The sequence below is a fragment of the Denticeps clupeoides genome, chromosome 16 (genome assembly GCF_900700375.1).
Source record: "Denticeps clupeoides chromosome 16, fDenClu1.1, whole genome shotgun sequence".
NCBI classification, from domain to species: domain Eukaryota; kingdom Metazoa; phylum Chordata; class Actinopteri; order Clupeiformes; family Denticipitidae; genus Denticeps; species Denticeps clupeoides.
The window spans coordinates 15580221-15602994 of NC_041722.1; the positions used below are offsets into that span (position 1 = coordinate 15580221).

Consider the following 22774-nt stretch of genomic DNA (forward strand, 5'->3'; position numbering starts at 1 on the left):
TGTTAAATTTGTCCTCAATGCGTAGTATTTCTTTAATTTGCTTCTGCAGTGTGTGTGTTGTAGTAAAAGCCTCGTGTTTGTGTGCCCCAGCACTATTGCTATGACCCCTATGTGATCCAGAGCTCACTGTCCCATCAGACAGTAGCTTACCTGCCCTACCACAGCGCTAGCATCACCCCACTGTATAGCTGTCCACCATACTATGTCCAGGTACACCTCTCACGTGGCGGCCCAGGGATCTTGCTCTCTCTTCTGAGGCTGGGATCTGACCATATTACACAGATCTGCTCTACTAAACACTATGACCGTTTGCCCCCTTTTGACCTTTTTATTTATTTATTTTTATTGAATGGCTTCTAAATCTCCCTGCTTTTCCAACAATCTCATTTCCTGCCCAGTGACCATTTTGATTGACGACGGAAACGAGTAATTAGGCCACATTTATTTTAATTTTTTTTGCCAAAGGGTTGGGAAGCATGTTTTTGCGGAAAAATAGCTGCCCTTAATGTGATAAACATGCAGGCGCCTTCTGTTTATTTTTCCACCTAGGTATATCATTAACAAACCAATTTACAAAGAACTAAGGAAGAAATAATACCTAGTTCATGGTAAAGCATGCAGATCTAGAGGATAGTTTCCGTAGTGTTTTTCAATACTTAAACCAGAACAACACTTACTTTCCGTATTGTGCCGTAAATTGATTATTACCTAGTGTAGATCGAAGGTGCCATTTTTTTCGACTGCATTAGTAGTGATGCCTTGTGTTATAATAGACATGACTGTGCAAAGTTTTACTTTGAGAGGAATTCAAGTGTTTTCGTAAATTATTAGTTTTCTTTCAATTTTTAGTCTGTGTTTGGAGCTCTGATTGCGATGTGACTCCATGTGTTTGTGTGACCTTTGTTATGCAGCCAATCACTTAAGATCTGTACTTTTGTCAACAATATTTATAAACACGATATTTGAATTTGACAAACTATAATTATTAGATGTTTGGTAAATTCTGAGCTTCTCGTTTGCTTCCCAGCCCTGTGCATATTACTGAACAGTCTCAGAGTTGAGAGCTCATTTCTTGGACCGCCTCCCTGTGTGCTGTGGACCTGTCACCCTTCATCTTCACCTCGTCCATCTGCCTTTTCGTCACCATGTCTTAATGTGTGTCGGTTGTGAGTGCTTGTAGGCTTGTGTCCTGAATGTACTGAAGGGCATATCCCTTCAAGTGTGTGCGTGTGATTCTCTTTCTGCACTCTTGGTGCTAAGTGCAAACGTGTCCTCGTTTGGCACAAATGAATGTGAGTGAAGTGACTATGGGAAGTTATAGGAAGGCCTACTAGATGTTTTTATCATTGCCCTTTTAACCTTTATTTTGTGTGTGTCTTTTGCTGTGTCTGCTCTTCCTGCTTTTGTCGTCTCTATGCCACTAATGCTACTCCTTTTGTTCCCTTTCGGTTTCTTATGCTTCCGACAGCCTAGTGATTTGCGGAAGCACCGTAGGAAGGTAATCTAGTTGGAATGCTATTGGGTTCCTGCCCAAATGTGTTCATAGCCTCACCCCACACACCCTTACACTTCGCTGAGACTTCTTTAATAGCTCAGTTTACAGCAAAGGGTGCACTTCTTTCCTGCATATTCTGTTATTCTGTTTGTCTTTTATATTAACAAATTGTCACTTGATGCTTTTTATGACTTTAGTGCAAATTGTGCCCAAAGTCGCTGTGCATTTAATAAGAGTGCTGTAGCCTTAAAAGACTCTAATCCCACACTAATTGGTTTAGTCTGGATGCTCAGACTCGTGTTGAACCCCATTTTTCAACTCCTCACATTTCACCAGAGCAATGTTTTTGGAGGTGATAAAGGAAAATGCAATTTGCTTGTACATAATCATTTTGAGAGACCAGATTATAATGCAAAATTGCAATAAATCCAATGTTATGTTCATTGACAGATTTTATTTATTTATTTATTTGCTGACAGATATCTGCAAATGTAGTAGTGGAGATTTATATGATTGTTATAATTTCAGTCTGACCAGGATGATAAAGCAACCATCAAATGTGAGACTTCCCCTCCCTCCACCCCACGTTCCATGCGTCTCAACAAAGGCGCGATCCATGCTGCAAGCCACGAAGACATCCGTGACATTCGGAGGTAAACCTCCCATTAGCTGAATATGGTTTCATTTTGGTTTGATTCATTTTTCTCTGTTTTCCAAGTGCTTCTTTTTTTTATTCTTTCTACATTCTGCAGTTTTGGAGGACTGCAGGACAGTCAGGGCAGTAACCCCAGCAGCAGCAACAGCAGTCAGGACTCACTCAACAAGGCAGCCAAAAAGAAGAGCATAAAGTCCTCAATTGGGAGGCTTTTTGGCAAAAAGGAAAAAGGGCGGCCCAGCCCCCCCAGCAAAGACTCCAGCCTAGGTGAGACCCTTATAAGGCACCTTTAATCAATGTTCTAGTTTCTATAGAGGTCTCCTTTAATGCACATGGGCTTTCACATTTCTTTCTCTAATCAGCAAGTACACCTGAAGGAGACAGTTCCCAAGATGCACTAGGCCTCAGCAAGTTAGGAGGCCCCGGCGAGAAGAACAGGAAGCTGCAGAAGAAGTAGGTGTCCCACTTCCTGCCGCAGTGATATACCACTGTTTCTGTAACCACAGATACCACATTACAAAGAAAAAAGAAACACTATAGCTATAGCTATAGTAGCACTAGAGTAACTAGCTCAAACCCAGTTACAGACTTGTCAGTATAGATGCAGATTTTGTGCCTGTTGCTTCACTCCTTCAGCCAAAGCTCCATCCTATCAACATGACTCAACCACGCCCACTCATTGTTTGCATATAGTGCTAGATTACCTGAGGATGCCAAATGTGATTTTTTGCATTTGTTTGTTTATTTATTGATAAAAATGTACATGAGCGTTACAGTACTAGATTACAATCATCTTTGGCCTTTCCTCAGTTTTAATTTCCTGAGCATCTTAATTTAGCGCTTTTCACTTTTTTTTTTTTTTTTTTTCTTTTATCACATTCATTCAAGCCACATCCTTTCTAATCTGATGTATGTGCATATTATTTATTATAGATCAGTGTGCCACCATGCAATCACTAGAATGCTCATTTGCTCCTGTTTGTGCTCTTGATCACCTTTTTTGTTTTGCTGATTTATTTTTTCCCCTCCCCCCCTTTTCTTATTTCATCTCCTGTTCATGTAATTATAGTCCTAAAACTGGGTAAGTAGCTCCATTTTTGCTTTTCGCTTTGGCTTCCTTTCACACGCTTCTCCCAGACTGCCTACTCCAGAGTGTGGTTGGCACGGTATCCAGTTGCCTGCATCCTCCTACCAGTATACTAACATGAATGCTGCACAAAGACTTCGTGAGGTCTGGGTTCATTTCACATACAGTGGCTTAAAAAGAAGATTGTTGCCTGTCTGCCAAGCAAAATTTGAGGCTCTAGTGACCTATCTTTTCATAATATGAATGCATTACAAGAGATTTGTCTATACTGTAATGTGTTTGGTTTCAGTGGCAAAACCTTTTGTCATGTGCCCGGTTACTAACTTTATCTTGAGAACTGTCTTCTGTTAAATTACAGTGCCATCGTGTCGGCCACCAAACACAGATTTCTGATTTGTGGTTACATGAGTTGACATGGATCAGTGTAGGGTCAGTCAGCATCCTGCTCCTCAGCCCTGATTGGTGCAGGAACTTGTTTAAACGTGCCAGTTTTCTGGTCGTTCTGGGCCATGTTCAGTAGTGTTGTGCAGTGCACAAGGGACTGTTAATTTTGGACGTAGTCCTTGTTTGCATGAGCGAATGGGGTGTCACTGTCTCAGCTGCCGACATGTTTCTCTCTTTCCTGGGACAGTTCAAGCATGCACTTTCCTCTCTTTACTGTCTGGATTGGATTTTTTTTTTTTTTTTATGTGTTTAATTCTGTTAAAGTCTATGCATAACCTGACGTGTGTGTTGTTCAGACACGAACTGCTGGAGGAGGCTCGTCGACAAGGCCTGCCCTTTGCTCAGTGGGATGGGCCCACTGTCGTTGTCTGGCTTGAGGTAGGGGCTTCACTGGCTTAATCAGAATAATGACTTTAGCTTAGTTATGAAGTGAATCCAGCATGTTTTGGATTTTGATGGGAACTACTACTTCTCTCCTTTTAATAGCTGTGGGTGGGCATGCCAGCCTGGTACGTGGCTGCGTGCCGAGCCAACGTAAAAAGCGGCGCCATCATGTCCGCTCTGTCGGACACTGAGATCCAGAGGGAGATCGGCATCAGCAACCCGCTGCACCGCCTCAAATTGCGACTCGCCATCCAGGAAATAATGTCCCTCACAAGTCCCTCAGCTCCTCCTACTTCTAGAACGGTAGGATGGACACACTCACACTCAAACTCACAAAATATCCAGAGACAGCAATTCATTTTTCAATTCGCCTCCACGTGACAAAGCAGCCCGGAGAGATATTATAAAATATCTACGTAAAAACATGTTTTCTAATTAAGGTTTAAACTGGAAGCCATTCCTTTCTCTTGGAGCATGTCTGTTTCCCTTCACACTAACCACGAAACCGACACATTACTGCACGGTGCACACAGACTTACTGGCTTTAATTTTACTATTAAAGTCATAATTATGGCTGCTGCTCAGTAACAGTTTCTTCTGCTTTCGTTCCATTTTTTTTTTTTTTTTTTTGCACTCTAAATTATTTTGCTTGACACTCACTTGGTGGCTGGTGGTGCTCTGTCCGCTCATGTGATTAGTCCACCGGGAACGTATGGGTGACTCACGAAGAAATGGAGAGCCTTGCAGCTACACCTCCCACGGTTAGTTCTCATTGCTGCGGTTGGTGCCAGTGGACTTGAACCCTGTCCCATTTGTAAAAGAAATAGTTCTGTGACCTTTTTTAGGATTTTCATTTTTATTTTTTACCCTGTTAATTTTCATGAAACGTAATTTAGATATCAGCCTGGATTTCAGGTTTCTAACTACTTTTGACTAACAGGCTTCTCTCGATCTTTTCCACGCTAACGCTAACCCTGCTAATGTCAGGAGGATGACGAGGGCAGCTGGGCCCAGGTTTGCACCTTCATCCTTTCAGCTGACAGCTCTGACTTCTCTCATTTCCTTTTTAGCAGTTTTTCTTACCTTTTCACTGTGGTTTTCACTGTTTAGTTTGTGTCCTCTTATAGATTGTGGAAAAGGCTTCAAATGTAAATATTACTTCATCCTGCATTCTATTTATCGAAATATTGGCCGTGCTTGCTCTGCTTTCTATAACGCTTCACCATGACACTTTATTTGGCATTTGTAAGGGTTGCATAATTAGCACCAAATTGCAAGCAAACTTACAACTATTCCGTGACTCATTTACATTTTTAATAATGCAGGTTATTCACTTAATGTTCACATTCACTTTTTTTTAAGATCACTTCTATTTGTTCTCTGGCATTGAGACGTTTAAAACTGATGATTAGGGCTTCCAAAATATTCTTCTTGTGTTCTCACTACATGCACTATACGTTATTTTAGCCATAATGGTTATGGGATAGAAATGCCGTCCCTTTGTCCTTGTTTATCCCAGGGTGCACTTCCTCCCTAGTCCACCTGTAGTGGGTGTCTCCTTGTCTTCTGTGTAGTAAATCTCCTTCCATAAGTGCTGTGTGCTTTTCGTGAGCCACTAACAAGTCATGTTGTGGGTGCAGACGCTGGCGTACGGAGACATGAACCACGAGTGGATTGGGAACGACTGGCTGCCTAGTCTGGGCCTTCCTCAGTACCGTAGCTACTTCATGGAGTCTCTGGTAGACGCCCGCATGCTCGATCACCTGACGAAGAAGGACCTCCGCGGCCAGCTGAAAATGGTTGACAGTTTCCACAGGTTGGTCCTTTCGCCACCGGAGCACTGACGTGAGGTATTGGTTTGACACACACTGTGTGTCTGTGTCCTACAGAAACAGCTTCCAGTGTGGTGTCATGTGCTTGAGACGGCTAAACTATGACCGGAAAGAACTAGAAAAAAGGCGAGAAGAAGCCCAGCTAGAGGTCAAAGGTAATGCTAGTATTGTCATGAATCTATTAATGGTCCTGGTCTTTCTGCTCATTGCTCGAACCCTAACAAAATGTCCGCTTCCAGATGTGCTTGTGTGGAGTAACGAGCGGCTGATCAGCTGGGTTCAGGCCATTGGGCTAAAGGAATACGCAAACAACCTGGTGGAGAGCGGCATCCACGGGGCCTTGCTAGCACTGGACGAGACGTTCGACCACAACACCCTGGCACTGCTGCTGCAGATCCCCACACAAAACACGCAGGTGCGCAGCTGATAAAGTGCGGAAAAATGCGTCCTGATGCCGCTTTCACACCATAGTTCATACGTTTTGAAAATGTAGCACGTTTATGGTCTCAAAACAATATGCTAATGCAAAGGCACATAACTAGATAGGAGGTGGAGTGCGTTAATCATACGGAACTGTGTGGGGGCGGGAAAACTACATCGAAATTTACCCATAATTCACTGTTCTCAAATCGGTACTCCGTACTCGTTCTCATCAGGCGGACCACACCAGAGTTGATTCGAATCAAGACCGCCTCTTTTTGTGGGTCTCGGTGCGGCTGTTTTGACGTGCGCGTGAAGAGGAAACGAACCTGAACACTAAAGCCTGTAGGTGTGAACGCGCCCTGAGGTTTTTTCTGCTTGTGTCCACAGGCTCGGGCTGTGCTGGAGCGCGAGTATAACAGTCTGCTGGCCATGGGCACGGAGAGGAGAATGGAGGAGGTGAGTTTCTTTCTAATTGTATTCAGAGGGAAAATCCCTGATAGAGACCCCTTTTGTATAGGTGCATAGGACTCTTTAAGACATGACTCTTCTCCTGTTCAGGACGACGAGAAGAACTTCCGGAGAGCCCCGTCTTGGAGGAAGAAGTTCAGGCCCAAAGACGTGAGGGGGATGAGCATGGGCTCTTCTGACACGCTCCCTGCCAACTTCAGAGTGACCAGCAGCAGCACCTCCTCACCTGCCATGCAGCCAAAGAAACTACAGATGGACGGTACGGAGAACAACAACGTTCTGCGCGTGCCGTTTTAAAACTTTTTATTAAGTCATGGTCTAAAGTTGCTGTGAGCGTTTGATTGCCGGTGTGAAGGTTGTTTGTGTGCAGCGTCTACATGTGTGTCCGGGCGGGCGGAGATGCTTAGATGCTGTGCTGCTGGCCGTGCCGCTGTACTGCTCTAACTCTGTGCTGCGTTGTGACTAACCGCACGTCCTGCATGTTGTTTGCTGGGCTACAGGAGCGCAGAGGCTGGACTCTGCCGCAGTCAGGACCTACTCCTGCTGACCGGCGTCCGAGCTGGCAGAGCTACGGTGAGTCAGACCAGCAGCTGTCTGAGGCTCCCATGTCAAACAGTCAACAATTGGTCTTTGTTGGACTCCAGTATCTTGATATTGATCTAATTGTTCAACGGTATATAAGCAGTAATTAACAGTTCATTATTTTGCTGCATGGCTTACTAAAAAGAGACTAAACACATGAACCCGCTGGGTTGCGTGGTTTCATTGACAAAAAAAAGCATAAACCACATTCTCTGTAAGACCAAATAAAGACCATGATAAATATGTATTTTGCACATATTTGTTTCTGAGAAGTTTTCATGCATCAGAAACATGGTGGTGTTTTAAGGGTTGTAAGTGATTTCATTTGTGACCATGAAGGCACCACTGCTACCAGTTCCACAAGCCTGGTTTAAAAATAAATAAATAATATATATATATATATATATATATGGAACTGCTATTTTAGGCCTGGATGTCAGAACAGAAATAAGACTGACTGCATCCTGCTTTAAGATGAAAAATGAAAAATTATAAAATACGATTGATTAAAATACCAAAGAACAGTGCGAATACAAGTTAAACAAAATGCTGATTGTATTTGAGTGGCTGATCATGTGTGGTAGAATTCGTGGCAATAACCCATCTCTGTCCCCTGCCCCTCTCTCTTTCTCTCTCTCTTTTTCTCTGTCTGTCTGTCTGTCTGTCATCCCCCTTTCTTTTAACATGATATCTTTCTGCCCTGCTCTGTCAACATGTTTGCTTGTCATCGTCGGCCCTCTTCTCCCTCTCTCTCCCTCTACACCCTTCTCTTTCTCTCTTAGTTTATCCTCATTATCTCTATAGGTGATGGCGTGAAGAGGTGGACTCCTCATGAAGCCGGTATCGAAATGGAAGAGGACGACTGAGATGTTTTAACAAGGAAGAGTAAATTCAAATCCCTCAAGTACTCTAGAGAACTTATTTTAGATTTATTGATTTATTCTATTTATGTAAACCAATGGGACATTTCATTTATTTTCTGTTTGTTTTGTATCTTTGCTTTTCCTTGCTTTTTTCTGATCTTGTTCCATATCAAGCTTAACTCTTTAAGATGTAACTGAATGTATAATTTGTCTGAAGTTTGTATATTTATCTACAGACATTATCTAATCTTTTATAATCTTCACCTTGTTATTGACCAGATGTACTTTTTCTCCCTCAGTCCCTTTTTTTAATCAAACTGAAGCTCAAGTGACTTTAATGTGTGATTTTTAACTTAATTTTGTTATCCTTTTAGTTATGATTTAAACATATCGGTGTTGTCCTTGTTTTTAAATGCAGCTCTTAGGTCAAAGGTATTATGTGAATATCAGAAATGGTGCAAATCCTTAGACTGACATTTCTTCTACAAGCTGATGAAGCACAGATGTCTGTTATCTGAGCGTGACCCTGGGACGATCGTGTGAAATGTTCAGTCCCTGATGTTTCTCTCTCTCTCTCGCTCTCTCTCTCTCTCTCTCGCTCTCTCTGGTAAACCAAAACCGAACTCTTGAATAAGCCATAAACTGTAGCGACAATGAGGGCTACTTTTTTGATGCAACTTTCTTGCAAAGGTGTTACCACAGAGACCAGGTTGCCTGGCAGTCCTCGTGTGCTGAAACCCTCCATTCCTCCCGCCTTTATCTCCCGATTTACCGGAGACACGGGTGAAGGCAGACGTGTGACCCTGTCTCTTCCATGGACCAACCCCACTGTGGGCCTCAGCTCAACCCGCACGCCCCCCGAAAAGAGACGTGCGATCAATCAAGTGACTTTCGAACACCTTTGTACCCTTTATCAAGCCTTATCGTTTTAACTAGTTTTTATTTATTCATTCTCCATTGTGTGGTGTCCTCTGTTTAGGAGCTAACATGCATCCTTTATTTTTCTTATCATTTAAAAGCCTGGATTTTTTTTTCTTCTTTCTCTCTCTCTCTCTGATGAGATCCCGGTTTGGTTCTTCTGAACCTCATAAGCGTGTAACTACTTTAGAAGCTCCCACCCGCCCACTTCCAGTGAAGTGCTGAAGTCACTAGTATTTTTTTAATGCACAATTCAATTCATGTTACTGTCCTGTTTTTAAATTGTCTCTTTATCCCAGTTCAAAATCTCCTGATCTTGTAACAAATTATGTACAGTCTGAGTACTTATGAATTATTTTTATCACAGTATTATTTATTGCTTCCTTTCAATAAAATACTGAAACTTATTTTCCACTGCCAATAAAAAAAAAAGACTAAGTCTTTGTGTTATAACAACAAAAAGCCTCTTTTTCCTCTTACGGGGTCTAGCTGCCAAGTTGGAAGATCTTCAGTAGCACCTTCACTCTCCATTCCCTGCACCAAAGACAACGGGAGCCCAGAAACATGTATACAATTATTATAGGGACCATTCCCCCTGGAAGTGTCTTGCTATTAACACAGCTATTCGTTTTTGGGTTGTTTGATTTTTTTTTTCACATTTTTATCTGAATATATTGAAGTTTGGTGCTGAATGTGAACACACAAAGGATTACGTGACACGAATGAAACCCATGCCAGGCCTGTCCACCTCAGCAAGATGAGACCTTCATTTCCCTCAGTAAATACAAAGAGGAGAAACGCTTAATCATAACCGTCCTAAGGAGTTACAGGCAGAATTGCATCTACTGGGAATACAAGGAATCTGATTCTCTCAAGCACAACAGTATAAAATCCTGTCTAATATGTGCAGGAAAATACAAAGATTACAGAAACAATACCGCGCGGTGTTCATCAGCGTGACCGTTCGGGATTTTTAACTAATAATTTGGACGTAGTGGCTTTTAAAACGCTCACGCCGCGGCGCGGCCTCTCCCACGTTCGGGCACCAGGTGGCGCTGTGGCGCCCGGAGCAGGAAGTCGGGATGGGACGGCGGGAGAGCCGGAAGAGTGGGGAGCAGGAATATTCCACTAAACGTCGCCTGACGGGACGGGCCGCTCCGTGTCTGGTGTAACCGCGTCGCGAAGGAACGAAGCTCCGGGGAACGTAAGTCGGCGACGCGGCGTAGTGTTCGTGCGGGTCGGGGCTTCATTTTTTCCGTCCATTCGCCTCCTTGGAAGCGTCTTGGAGGGACGTGAGGTGCGGGAACAGGAAATGCCTCCACCAGCAATTCCCTCCTTTCCACGTTAACGCGCTCCTCCCTCGCCAGAAATGTGTATATTTCTGTATAAATATTGGATGCCGACAAAGAAAAGGCGGACGAACCGTGGCGGCGACCGTCCTGTACGCGAAGCGGGGAAATCGGACGTCGCGACGTGTAAAAATGTCCGCCCCGAATCGGAACCGCACCTGCGTGGAGTCCCTGGGATATTCCTCTCTGTGTAATTTTATTCGTTTATCGTTTATTTTATTTTTTTTGTCCACTCGGGAATGTGTGGTCGCGGTTCCACGGGAAGGGAGAAGATCGTATTCCGTCCCCTCGCCTTCCACAGGCCACGGCCAACGGTAGTGTCTTTCCACAGAGCCTGATGGCGAATAGCGAGAAAAACGTGTGGAATGTCAGCAAGGCAGGGAGGGAGAAAAACGAGCCGGGAACCCGGGTTCCGAGGCCCTTCGGCCCGCCGACTGGATGCAGATGCGCCGGGCCTGTTCGGTTCCGCTGACATGGCCACGCCACTGCCGTTCCATTATCATCATCATCATCCTCCTCCTCCTCCTCTTCTCCCTCCCAGAGAAACGTTCATGCACTGAATAAAAACGCTGACGGCTGCATGTTGCGTGATGGTTGCTGGTTTGTTGCAGATGTGGAAGGCGACCGCTGGCCAGTCGGTCTCTCTCAGCGTTGATGAAGGGGAGGACTGGGAGACGGACCCGGACTTCGTGGTAAGTTGGGGTCCAGACGTGGCCTGCAGGCCTTCGTGTGAACTGCGTTGGAGGTCTTGGTGTGGAGGGGACGTATGTGACGTTTCGGCGTATTTGTAGGGGGGGTCCAAAACTTCGTCAGAATTAGTGTCCTGATTTATGTAATTAACTTGAACTCTTCGTTTAAACCTGCTGGTCAGTAATGGGCAGTAATTTAGTGGAAATACCTTTGTGACCAGTAGTTTTGTTCTATGTCTCGACGTCGTGATCAACGTCAGTCTTGCCAATATTCTGAATCCAGAATTCCTCCTGGTTTTGTTTCCCTGTCTGATCTGCGAAAAACCCGGTTTCCCTGGTAACAGAACGACGTGTCGGAGAAGGAGCAGCGATGGGGTGCCAAGACGGTGGAAGGATCGGGGCACCAGGAACACATCAAGTGAGTTCGGCGTTGTGCGTAGAAGCAGCGTGCTTTTATTTAGGACTCATCGGTCAAGTAGACGGTGAGAATCTCATGAACGGACAAGGATGTTGTGTTTGGACCGCTAGTCACAAAACTGAATTGAACACGTTTGCTGGCACTCGAGACACAAAGCACAGGCTCCATTACAGAGCTGGCATTCTACAGTCAAATCCAGGTATGGGCCAGTCACATGACACTGGCTTTCGTCCGTCTGTGGTTTAATTTAAATGAGTTAAATGAGTCCATACGTTCCTTTTATCACAGAGTAGTCTGTAAGATGCCATCACATTGGGGCAGTGGTTGCCTGGGGGTTAAGGAAGCGTCCCCGTAATCCCGAGGTGCAACCCCACACGCTGCTCCCTGGGCGCCTGTCATGGCTGCCCACTGCTTACCAAGGGTGATGGTTAAAAGCAGAGGACACGTTTTGTTGTGTGCACCATGCACCACCACTTTCACTTTCATCACAGGAAAATGCTAATTTGACAGGCAAATCGGAGCAGCCTAGTGGGTGACTTACTACCACTTACTACCATTGTGTCCCTGGGCAAGACACTTAACCGTAAGTTTCTCCAGGGGGGGACTGTCCCTGTGACTACTGATTGTAATGCTGTAAATGTACTTTGCTCAGTGGTAACCTTGACTGATCAGGATTCGAACCGGCAACCTTCTGATTACGGGGCCACCACTGCTCCAACCCTGAGTTATAATGACTGACTGGATAAGGGCACCTGCCAAATGGCAGAAATGTAAATTATTCTGGAAAATATGGAAGTGTTTGCTACCATAATCAAATGTAAAATAAAACATTAAATTTTGAAAAAGAATGTATGGAAGCATTTTCCCATGTACATTGCATGAGGGTGGTAGTAGCCTAGTGGGTAACACACTCGCCTATGAACCAGAAGACCCGGGTTCGAATCCCACGTACTACCATTGTGTCCCTGAGCAAGACACTGAGTTGTAAATACTGTCCCTGTAAATACTGATTGTAAGTCGCTCTGGATAAGGGCGTCTGATAAATGCTGTAAATGTAAATGCATGAGGAAGGAGTTTGAGTCTTGGCTTATCAAGGTCAATATGGAGATATTGTAAACTGGGCTTCGGATGTAATTTTTGAAAACCCTATGACTCGCAGAAATGCCAGATTTTTGACAGATTTTCGGGTTCTCACGCCGTGGGGTTTGTGTTGCTTGTATGTGGATAAGGTGCGTTTGAGTTGCTATGGTTTGGCCGTGTGTATCAGGGCCGGGGATAATGAGCTGTGATGAGATGTTTTACATTAAGGGGGGATTATAGATTGCGGACTGAGTGCCCTGGCGCCAGGTAGAATCTGGGTTTGATTGATTGCCCCTGTCGAACGCACGCTGCTGCAGCATTCATCATCTGAGGGAGAAGGTGTCCACGGAGCACAGCGACCTGAAGATGAAGGAGCTGGACGACATGCCCAAAGCCTCACATGGATACGGTGGAAAGTTTGGCATCCAGCAGGACCGCATGGACAAGGTCGGTTCATTCTCAACCAGAACAGTTTACCCATTCCATACATTCCATCTGTGCAATTCCTTTTTTTTTTATTTATTTTTTTTTTTTATATATATTTATATATATATATTCATCCAGAAGGACTTTCAATCGGTAGTTACAGGGACATTCCCCCTGGGGACACTGTTTTTCTTGTTAGTTGTTAAATTCGCACACTTGTCCATTTAAAGTACTACGATTTCTTAAGCGTCATATAAGAAAGCACAACTTTGACTTGCATGATCGGGAACCTGTAAACTAGTCAACTGCCCCCTTGTGGTCTCCAAAAGCTACTATTCCAGACTGGAGACCAACTGATGGACATTTTGTGCAATAATAATGTGCAGATCACTAATCAGTAGTTTGCATGGACTACGTGCCCTAAAAAAATGCTGATACGATCTGCTCGGTGTGAGGCCAATTGTGTAATCTGTATCATAGCGTATCCTGTGTGTCTGCTGCTGACTGTCCCCTCCCCAGTGGCCTGTGCGGACAAGTGTGAACAAGTCGAGGCAGAAGACAATTTGCTTGTGCATGCCAATCCCGCCGTTCGGTAAAGGCCAGCCATTGTTTCCGGCTCGGTAGAGCAGGGCCAGGGTCAGCACATTAACTGGCAAGCGCACACGTTGGCAGGATCCTACACACAAACACCGCCCGAGCAACACTCCTTCGTCGTGGTAACGATGACGCGGTGACACCGCTTTCTCTCCTTCCCTGTCCAGTCTGCTGTAGGGCATGACTACCAGAGTAAGCTGTCTAAGCACTGCTCCCAGACAGACACCTCTAAAGGCTTCGGTGGGAAGTTTGGTGTGCAGGCTGACCGCGTCGATCAGGTACCACCACCACTACCACCACTTCAGAGTTATATTATTCTAGAAATGCATGGAATATCCTGGTAGCACGGTATAATACATGAGCCTTTTATACACTGGACATGTGTAGTCATATTGTGCAACACTGCATTGTAATGTTTTAAAAGTTTGTCTTTTTTCGAAGTAACCAACTTCCCGTCCTTTGCTTCCAGTCAGCCGTGGGCTTTGAGTACGCAGGAAAGACTGAGAAGCACGCCTCACAGAAAGGTACCGGAGCTGCCTACTGTTCATGTGACATGCCACGTCTGTTAATGCACATTCTGCAGTACTCCCTTGTAGCCTGTCTTCAAGCAGCTGTGGCTCAATAAAACTAGAAACCTTTTTTGAAGGTTTCTGCCATGTTGTGCTCCCAAAGCCTCCCAAACAGTGCAAGAATCTTCACATGTGACTATGTGCTGACGTGATGAGCACTGTTGGGAGCACTGTTGACACGTTTGCTGTGTGCTGCTACTTAAGCCAGAAATACACTTGCTGTGAGCTACATATGCATATCCGTACACGGTTGCAATGTTAACATTTTGTTCTGATATACTTGTTGTCTGTGGTGCATACTCCTTACCACCAGGGGTCAGTGTCGAGGCCACAAACCAAATAAATAAATGAATACCAATATCTTAAAATAGTCATCTGTTGAGTGCAACACTGCCCCTATAAAATTCCACAGGCATTGTTTCCGTATCCGTATACATTCCATTACAAAAACCGAGGCAAAGAACGCAGGATACGGAACACGGCTGTAAGTACGTACGTACGTAGTTAACAGCAAGTATGTTTTTGCCTTTAGGCGTGCTTTCCTCGAACATATGCCCTTACCATACACGGCCCTCAGCTCACATTCACAGACTATATATTTCTGTATAGCAGAGTTCAATATTATATATATAAAAAAAAAAAAAATTCACAAATGCATCTTATTACAGGTACTCCATACATGCAAATATAATGGGTTCGAGTGGCCAGGCCCTGCTGCTGCTGCTGCCTGCCGTGCTCAGTTCCTTTTAATTTTTCTATTTTATCATGCCTTCTCTTCCCTCCATTCATTGATCCAACCATCCCCCTGCTACCTTGCTTGACCCTGCTGTGCTGTATTGCCTCATCCAGACTACTCCACGGGGTTTGGGGGGCGCTATGGGGTGCAGGCTGATCGAGTGGACCAGAGTGCCCTTGGCTTTGATTACCAGGGCAAAACCGACAAACATGAATCCCAGAAAGGTTTGTTCCCAACTTCCTGCCACCCCTCAGACACATACATACACGATTCTACAGACACAGAGGCAACCTGGGCATACCAGTCCCACACTGGATGGAGGAATTTGGGAGAGCAATGTGCCAATCCAACCCACTGCCTTTTTACGTTCTCTTGCTTTTTTATTTAATTTAATTTTTTACGGAACAGCAGTTCATGGCTTTATCTTAAGGCAGCTATACACTTCTCAACAGCCACAGAAGAGCAGTCTCAGGCTTCAACATGCACGGTGTCAGAGATTTTTTTTTTCACGGTGGTCCTATAAAATATGTGAACATTTGGTCCTAGCCACTGCCACATTTTGGCCCTTGTGTCTCTCAAAATGGCTAAATTATGACTGTTCAGTGCCTAGCTGCCTTTAGTAGTTTTAGATGCTTGGCTATGTAGCTGTGACTGCAGATATAATATCCAGCATTGCAGTGCTGTAGGTGCTGTTACAAGATCCCTGTTTGGTTTCAGAGCTTCAAGCCAGACATCTGTTATACTCTCTGTGTTGTGGGATTGTACAGATTATGCCAAAGGTTTCGGTGGCAAGTTTGGCGTTGAGACCGACAAGGTGGACAAGAGTGCTGTGGGCTTTGAGTATCAAGGCAAGACTGAGAAACACGAGTCCCAGAAAGGTTTGTTCTTGCTTGTTTCAAACGTTTCTGTAGCAGTTAATGCACGAGGGTGGTGGTAGCCTTGTGGGTAACACACTCGAAGAAGAACCAGGTTCAAATCTCACAGGGGGACTGTCCCTGTGACTACTGAGTGTAAGTGGCTCTGGATAAATGCTGTAAATATAAATACAGTTCTAATGATAATAAATCATAATTACATGTTTTTAATCAACTCTGCTAACTGTGGCATGAACCATGGCGGTCTAAATGAAGCCATTAAATGATAAACTACTGAACAGGCTATGCTTGTTTTGCATGACACTGGAGGAGAGACTCGTTCTCATGTCTGGGTCGTGTTGCTGCTGAGACTGAGTGCACTGTGTTCAGATTCATGATGCTGCTTTTAATTATATATAATACACTCACACACACTGTTCTAACCCTGAATGTGGAAGGGTGATTTGCATAAGATAATCATCTGATTGTACTGGATATGTTTGAAGACTATGTCAAGGGATTTGGGGGGAAGTTTGGAGTGCAGAGCGACCGACAAGACAAGTCAGCTGTGGGCTGGGACCATCAGGAGAAGCTGCAGCTTCACGAGTCTCAGAAAGGTATTTCTCTTTTACACACACACACACACACACACACACACACACTACACTCACTACTAACTCATTTCACTCACTCTCACACACCCACATACACACAAACCCAGTTCCTCCTCCACCAATGCTATGATTAGAGCACTTCCTCATCTGTGATGTGTTGCAGTTATCTGCCCTGATTTTGTGTTTTTTTTTTTTTTTTTTTTTTTTCCCTCCTCCCATTTCGGTTTTACAAATGATGTACGCATGTCTAACTTTGTTCAAAAGAGGAGATGGAGTCCACTTTTTTTTTTTTTTTTTTTTTTTTTTATAACTACGTTTCAACATTTTAAGTGGCTTTCCCTGGTAACTACTTACTTTTATAATGCTGAAACTAAGTAAATAGTAACTAATAATAAGTTTGTTTGTGTGAATTTAAATACATTACCTATGCTTAACGTGAGAATCAGGAGTGAAACCGCGTCCTCCTTACGGAAGGGAAACCAGTACCGATACATCTTTTCTCATGTCGGGCTTGTTTTGGGGCAGTGGTGGCCCAGCGGTTAAGGAAGCGGCCCCGTAATCAGAAGGTTGCCGGTTCAAATCCCAATCTGCCAAGGTGCCACTGAGCAAAGCACCGTCCCCACACACTGCTCCCCAGTTTCCTGTCATGGCTGCCCACTTCTCACTCAGGGTGATGGGTTAAATGCAGAGGACAAATTTCACTGTGTGCACTGTGCTGCTGTTTATCACAAGTGACAATCACTTTTGTCATCTATCTGCGGTCTCTGGGTGTGTTTTATCAGTTCATGTGGACTTGTGATGGGAATAACTGTGTTATTGGGGGGAAGAAAAGTAATTACTGTTCCATCTTTACAACTCCATTATTGACATTAACGTATGACACTTTACTGTAGCTGTAGCACTTTAGCTGTGGACTGGTTTTGTTTCATTTAAACAAAAATACACAGTAATGGTGGGTTCAAAAGTAGCATTTTAACTGTGGAAATATAGACATGACCTAGCCCTTGTTGGAACTAAAGGTAAAGATGTATGTGGTAAATTCTTTATCCACGTCAGTAACAAGCAATTCAAATCTGATGAAGCTCCTCATCATCTCATGCTTCGTTAAAACTAGCTTCCAACAACATGGAATCTGATCGCAGCCCAAAGTCCAGTGTGGCTAACATGAGCTCCACTAACAAAGGAGTAGATGGAGTCACACCATCATTTTAAGTGGCTTACCCTGGTTACTAATTACTCTTATGAACTGTAAGGAAATTATTGACTCAGTTACTTCTTAAATAAGTTCTAAGTTGTTTTTTTTGTTTTTTTTTTTAAATATATAAACCCAACACTGGGTTTTAGCTTCATGCAGGGCACTGTAGCTTTCCAGACAAATCCCCTCACTGGCACGCCGGACTGGGTTTATCCAGAGCTTTGTGCTGTTCGGACGGGGGCCCGTGGAACAGGGGGTGGGAAATTCGGTTCAGTGAAAGGCTGCTTGTTTTCATTGTGTTGCCAGGGAGGAGGCAAAAGAGCCCAGCCCCCTCACTGAGCCTCAAGAAGGACAGAAACAGGTCGCAGGTGTAGTTCTGGCTCCTAACTCCCTTCACAACGACCTTACTATCTGGTTTATTTACAGCCGGAACCGCAATCGACGTGTTCTGAGCCCATCCAATTACAATCAACACACAGAAAACTCTGGAAGTGACGATAATTAGGAAATGGTGTGCAGTAAGCAGACATGCTCTTTTCTGTCCTGTTGTCCCCTCCTCTTTTGAGTTACCTTATGTCCATCATCTGCTGCTGGCCACTTTGTGTGCAGACATGCCCATATGTGCATGACGCAGAGCCGCAGTGCATCCTGCCCGCCCCCCTCTCGCAGAGTCATGGCTGCCAGAAATGGTCTCTGCAGATCATAGATGGATGTAGAGATGTTGTCTCTCTCGCTGTCCTGTAAAGTGACTTAAGTTCTTAAAGGATTGCATGGGCTTCCTTTTTTTTTTTTTTTTTAACTATTCATAATTTTATCCAAAATCAAGGGGATTCTATGAATGATTTTAGCACTGGTTAATTTCTGTGTTTCGACTCTGCTTCTAGATTATTCCAAGGGATTTGGAGGAAAGTATGGTGTCCAGAAGGATCGGATGGATAAGGTCAGTTGAAAGTTTGGTTAACCCTTTAACCTTGTAACATGACCTTCTAAAAATGTGATTTCTGTCTTTCACACACGTTTCTGCGTCTGGCGATTCGGGATTAAACCAGTGAGATTAAAATTTAGCTGACAGGAACTGTTTTCTTTCATCTTTTAGTGCGCTGGGACCTTTGAGGAGGTGGAGAAGCCAAGTCCTGTGTATCAGAAAACTAAACCTGTTGAAGCAGGTGCTGGTTCTTTTTTTTTTTTTTTTTTTTTTTTTTTTCCGCCTTAGTAAAGTCAGAATCTGATATTCGGTAATAGTGCATATTTAGTCAATGAATACGTTTACTTTCTGTCGTTCTCTTTTTGTTCTCCAGCTGGTGCCAGCACGGGCAGCATAAAGGCTCGCTTTGAGAACATTGCCAAGCAGAAAGAGGAGGAGGACCGTAAGAGGGCTGATGAGGAGCGGACCAGACGGCAGACCAAGGAGAAGCAGGAGCAGGATGAGGCTCGTAGAAAGATTGAGGTGAATCCACTGCGCTCCCGGTCTGCGGTGTTGCTGTTTTCAGTGAAAACTGCTCCCCGGGCGCCTGTCATGGCTGCCCGCTGCTCACCAAGGCTGATAGTTAAAAGCAGAGGACACATTTCGTTGTGCCACCATGTGCTGTTTCTACACAGCTCCATTTTCCGGATGATTAAGTGTCTTTTTGTAGGCTGTGAAAAGTTATTGTATTCAGTGACATACGAGGAAGTACGATGAATCTGTCTAACTTCTGTCAGGCAAACAAGCTGAGATTGTGTGATAACCGCACATGACGGATCTTTCAGCCTGGAACTGATATACTGATCTGCGTGTTATTTTATGATATCAGGGTTTTATAACATCCCAGGTGTATATGTAGTCTTATTTAATGATTTTAAACTTTTTTTTTTTTTTTTTTTTTTTTTTTAAATACAAAGCGAAAATATATTTTTCTGTCTTTACAAATGTTCCATGTATTTATCTTGCATCATGGTAAAACGACCATCGTCTGTTTTCAGGAGAAAGCCAAAGCCAAGCCGCCGTCTCCAGTCCCGAGCCCCACTGCCACCGCTCAGCCTTTGTATGAGGTAAAGGCTGCATTACAGCATTATTCTCTCCCAGCTTCTCAGGTGCAAAAACACAGAAAAATATCACAGCATGTTTACCAGGCACTGGGTTGTAGCTCATTAACACCATTTTTAGAAGATTAAGTAGACTTGGTACATTCATCTAGTCAGGTAAGTGGTGTCCAAATGATCTTGAGGCGGATCTCTAGGCGGATTTTGTCCAGTGTTGTGTAGCTCTGACGCCCTCTGCTGGTGTGAACGTTAGAACTTCGTCCAGGATGAGGAGCCAGCCCGTGAACGCGCAGAGAACGGCTCTCACCACAACGAAGCCGAGTCTCCTTCCTCCGCCAAGGGACCGAGCTACGAAGAACCCACGCAGGACGAACTCTACCAGAACCCAGACGATGGCTACCAGGCTGGTGGAGGTGAGGAGATGAAAACCTGTGGGGAAGGCGCAAATAACCTGCGTCCGGACTAATGGCCCCTCTGTGTCTAGACTCCCAGGGGTATGACTATGGAGAAGACCTGGGCGTGACCGCTGTGGCCCTGTATGACTATCAGGCTGGTGAGTGGAGTAGAGCTGTGGTTCTTTGAACAAAAGAACTATGTTCAGATTTTGCATCCACCTTGGGTGATGAGACGATTGTGACCGACAGCTATTGATCTGAAGGGACCATTGATGATGGGATGGCGTATATTTCTTTATGCTAATCCCTCCTCCCCTAACTTGTTTAAGCTGGCGACGACGAGATCTCCTTTGACCCAGATGACATCATCACCAACATCGAGATGATCGATGAGGGCTGGTGGAGGGGCGTGTGCCGAGGGGCATATGGACTCTTTCCCGCCAATTACGTGGAGGTCCGACAGTAAAGCCGCTGTCACGACTACCGGCCTGCCTCCCTGGAGGAGAGAGGTCTCTCCTTATGCCTTTCCATCTACTCCGTCTTTTGGTTTTTAATCTCTCCCCTATCGCTGCCCATCACCGTGCTTCTGACGAGTGTTCTGGCATTCTCAGGCCTTCAACTTGCCGCATTTTCCGCTCATGCCTCCTTCTACTTCCAAGAAAGCTCTTCGATTCAGCCCTGTAGAAAAGCTGAGAACAAACGGCCATAGCCGTTTGAAAGCAGCAGTACTTATCCCACACGTGAAGCGTCGTTCAGCCTTGCTGGAGTCCTGCGGAGTCTTCACAAGCCATAGCGAGAGATTAGAATCACCAAAGAAGTGCAGAAATTTCAGGACAGAGGAGGCACACATTTCTGTCACGCAGACACACCAGGTCATTCACTGACACCAAGGCTTGCTTCATCCAAATCATGCAGTTCATGGACATTGTAGCTTATTATGTTGAGCTGGTCACATTACGTAACACTTATAGTGGCTTTGGGGTTTTCACTAATTTGCTGTGATTTGCAGGGAAGCAGAATTATGGTGTTCTAGACCTTTATCTGAATGAAATCGACTCCCATTAATGTTAATGACAGATTAGATTATTGATATGGGGAAAAAAAATGATTTAAAAAAATCTCTATGGTCCAATGAAGGCTAAGAATTACATATCAGGACTTGTGTAATGTGTATAAAAGAAGTATTATGTTTTAATCATGTTTTTCACGAGACTTAAAATGTATTTGGCAAACAGCACATGCTCTAATGTCCTGTAGTGTCCAGTATAGAGGCGATGTGTGTTCCATGGGCATGCCATGATTTGTGTTCAGTGTCCAGTTCTGTTCTGTATTTTTTTTTTTTTTTTTTCTCTTGTATGGGGTTTATGGGAAAATCTTTATTTCCTACAATGAACAAACCATTGAAACACAGCAGATGTATGGTTTGATTGAACCCATCTGTACCTGTGGTCATATGAAGAAGACACCATGGCTGTAATGCTTATTGATTTTCCGGCATCTGCAAATCTTGACAATCCCCAGTTCTGATGCCGTGGGGTTCTTCTTTGGTAGCACTGCTTCTATAGATTAAGTGTATGAGTGTTATAAATTGGGTTGGGTTTTTATAATAAAGTGACCTTTACAAATACTTTTGTTTATGTGTGTAATGCCATGCATTTCTGTGTGTGTGTGTGTGTGTGTGTGTGTGTGCCCATGTATTTATATACATGTACAGTGTTAGTCAAAATAATTAAGTCGGTTTTCATCTTCCCAACAGTAACTCTTACATAGTCCAGGAAGGGGTGTAAAACACACAAATGATGAATTGTGAAAGTGGTAATGTTCATGTAGAGACGGTGCAAGACGAACTGGGCGTCTGTCTCTCCCAACTCCATAAACTCAAAAATGATCTCCCACAAGAGGGTAGGAGATGAGGTAGGACATCAAGAGGGTATTGTATTGCTGCTCAGAGAACAATAGACACATCATGCCTGTTTCATGAAAATAAAGAGATTTCTGCAATAAATAGGTAAATCAATATTTCATAGATATTTGACAGTTGTTTTTCTTGCTTACTTTTGCACAGTTCTCTGTGTGTGTACAGTACAGGCCAAAGGTCTGCACATACCCTCTCATTTAATGTGTTTTCTTAATTTTCATGACCATTTACCGGTGGAGTTTAAAAAAATGTACTTAAAAAAAGTGGAGACCTGGCCTCCACAGTCACCGGACCTGAACCCAATCCAGATGGTTTGGGGTGAGCTGGACCGCAGATTGAAGGCAAAGGGGCCAACAAGTGCTAAACACCTCTGGGAACTCCTTCAAGACTGTTGGAGAAGCATTTCAGGTGACAACCTATTGAAGCTCATCAAGAGACTGCCAAGAGTGTCCAAAGCAGTAATCAGAGCAAAGAAACTAGAATATAAAACATGTTTTCAGTTATTTCACCTTTTTTTGTTAAGTACATAACTCCACATGTGTTCATTCATAGTTTTGATGCCTTCAGTGAGAATCTACCAACGGAAATGGTCATGAAAATAAAGAAAACACATTGAATGAGAAGGTGTGTCCAAACATTTACATTTACATTTTACATTTATGGCATTTGGCAGACGCCCTTATCCAGAGCGACTTACAACGTGCTTTCAAGTTACCATCGATGAAGAGATCAATTCTGGTTCACTAGGACCCCAACTATGAATA

General features: G+C 44.1%; 2 protein-coding genes across 21 annotated transcripts in view; both read left to right on the top strand.

Moving 5' to 3' along the window:
- Positions 1 to 9602, top strand: part of ppfia1 (PTPRF interacting protein alpha 1) — a 34658-nt gene extending 25056 nt beyond the window's left edge. For 3 of the 19 annotated variants that reach the window (XM_028955980.1, XM_028955988.1, XM_028955989.1), the window contains 15 exons: positions 1469 to 1498; positions 2024 to 2148; positions 2248 to 2417; positions 2513 to 2603; positions 3220 to 3231; positions 3978 to 4059; positions 4168 to 4368; positions 4764 to 4826; positions 5053 to 5079; positions 5706 to 5881; positions 5955 to 6052; positions 6137 to 6312; positions 6708 to 6776; positions 6879 to 7047; positions 8175 to 8311. In XM_028955980.1, the coding sequence (XP_028811813.1) occupies positions 1469 to 1498; positions 2024 to 2148; positions 2248 to 2417; positions 2513 to 2603; positions 3220 to 3231; positions 3978 to 4059; positions 4168 to 4368; positions 4764 to 4826; positions 5053 to 5079; positions 5706 to 5881; positions 5955 to 6052; positions 6137 to 6312; positions 6708 to 6776; positions 6879 to 7047; positions 8175 to 8236 (1551 nt within the window). In that variant the 3' untranslated portion in view covers positions 8237 to 8311. Of the gene's footprint in view, positions 1 to 1468; positions 1499 to 2023; positions 2149 to 2247; positions 2418 to 2512; positions 2604 to 3219; positions 3232 to 3977; positions 4060 to 4167; positions 4369 to 4763; positions 4827 to 5052; positions 5080 to 5705; positions 5882 to 5954; positions 6053 to 6136; positions 6313 to 6707; positions 6777 to 6878; positions 7048 to 7288; positions 7362 to 8152 lie in introns of all 19 variants that reach the window. The other 16 variants (XM_028955985.1, XM_028955991.1, XM_028955992.1 and 13 more) reach the window with 14 other exon arrangements.
- A 610-nt stretch (positions 9603 to 10212) lies between these two features.
- Positions 10213 to 21812, top strand: cttn (cortactin). Of its 2 annotated transcripts, XM_028956979.1 has the most exons (16): positions 10213 to 10355; positions 11112 to 11192; positions 11534 to 11607; positions 13005 to 13134; positions 13875 to 13985; positions 14177 to 14231; positions 15126 to 15236; positions 15780 to 15890; positions 16373 to 16483; positions 18560 to 18615; positions 18772 to 18841; positions 18974 to 19122; positions 19638 to 19706; positions 19951 to 20110; positions 20182 to 20250; positions 20422 to 21812. In XM_028956979.1, exons 2-16 carry the CDS (start codon positions 11112 to 11114, stop codon positions 20556 to 20558), a joined length of 1494 nt encoding a protein of 497 aa, XP_028812812.1. In that variant the 5' UTR covers positions 10213 to 10355; the 3' UTR covers positions 20559 to 21812. The 2 variants fall into 2 exon arrangements, with proteins under 2 accessions (XP_028812812.1, XP_028812813.1); XM_028956980.1 differs by lacking the exon at positions 15126 to 15236.
- Positions 21813 to 22774: the final 962 nt, after the last annotated feature.

Bases quoted from the DNA above. Each gene is read 5' to 3' on its own strand.
- cttn (XM_028956979.1), top strand. From the start codon at position 11,112: ATGTGGAAGGCGACCGCTGGCCAGTCGGTCTCTCTCAGCGTTGATGAA. The intron at 13,135-13,874 runs GTCGGTTCATTC...TTCCCTGTCCAG, and splicing joins AGCAGGACCGCATGGACAAG to TCTGCTGTAGGGCATGACTA. The intron at 14,232-15,125 runs GTACCGGAGCTG...TGCCTCATCCAG, and splicing joins GAAGCACGCCTCACAGAAAG to ACTACTCCACGGGGTTTGGG.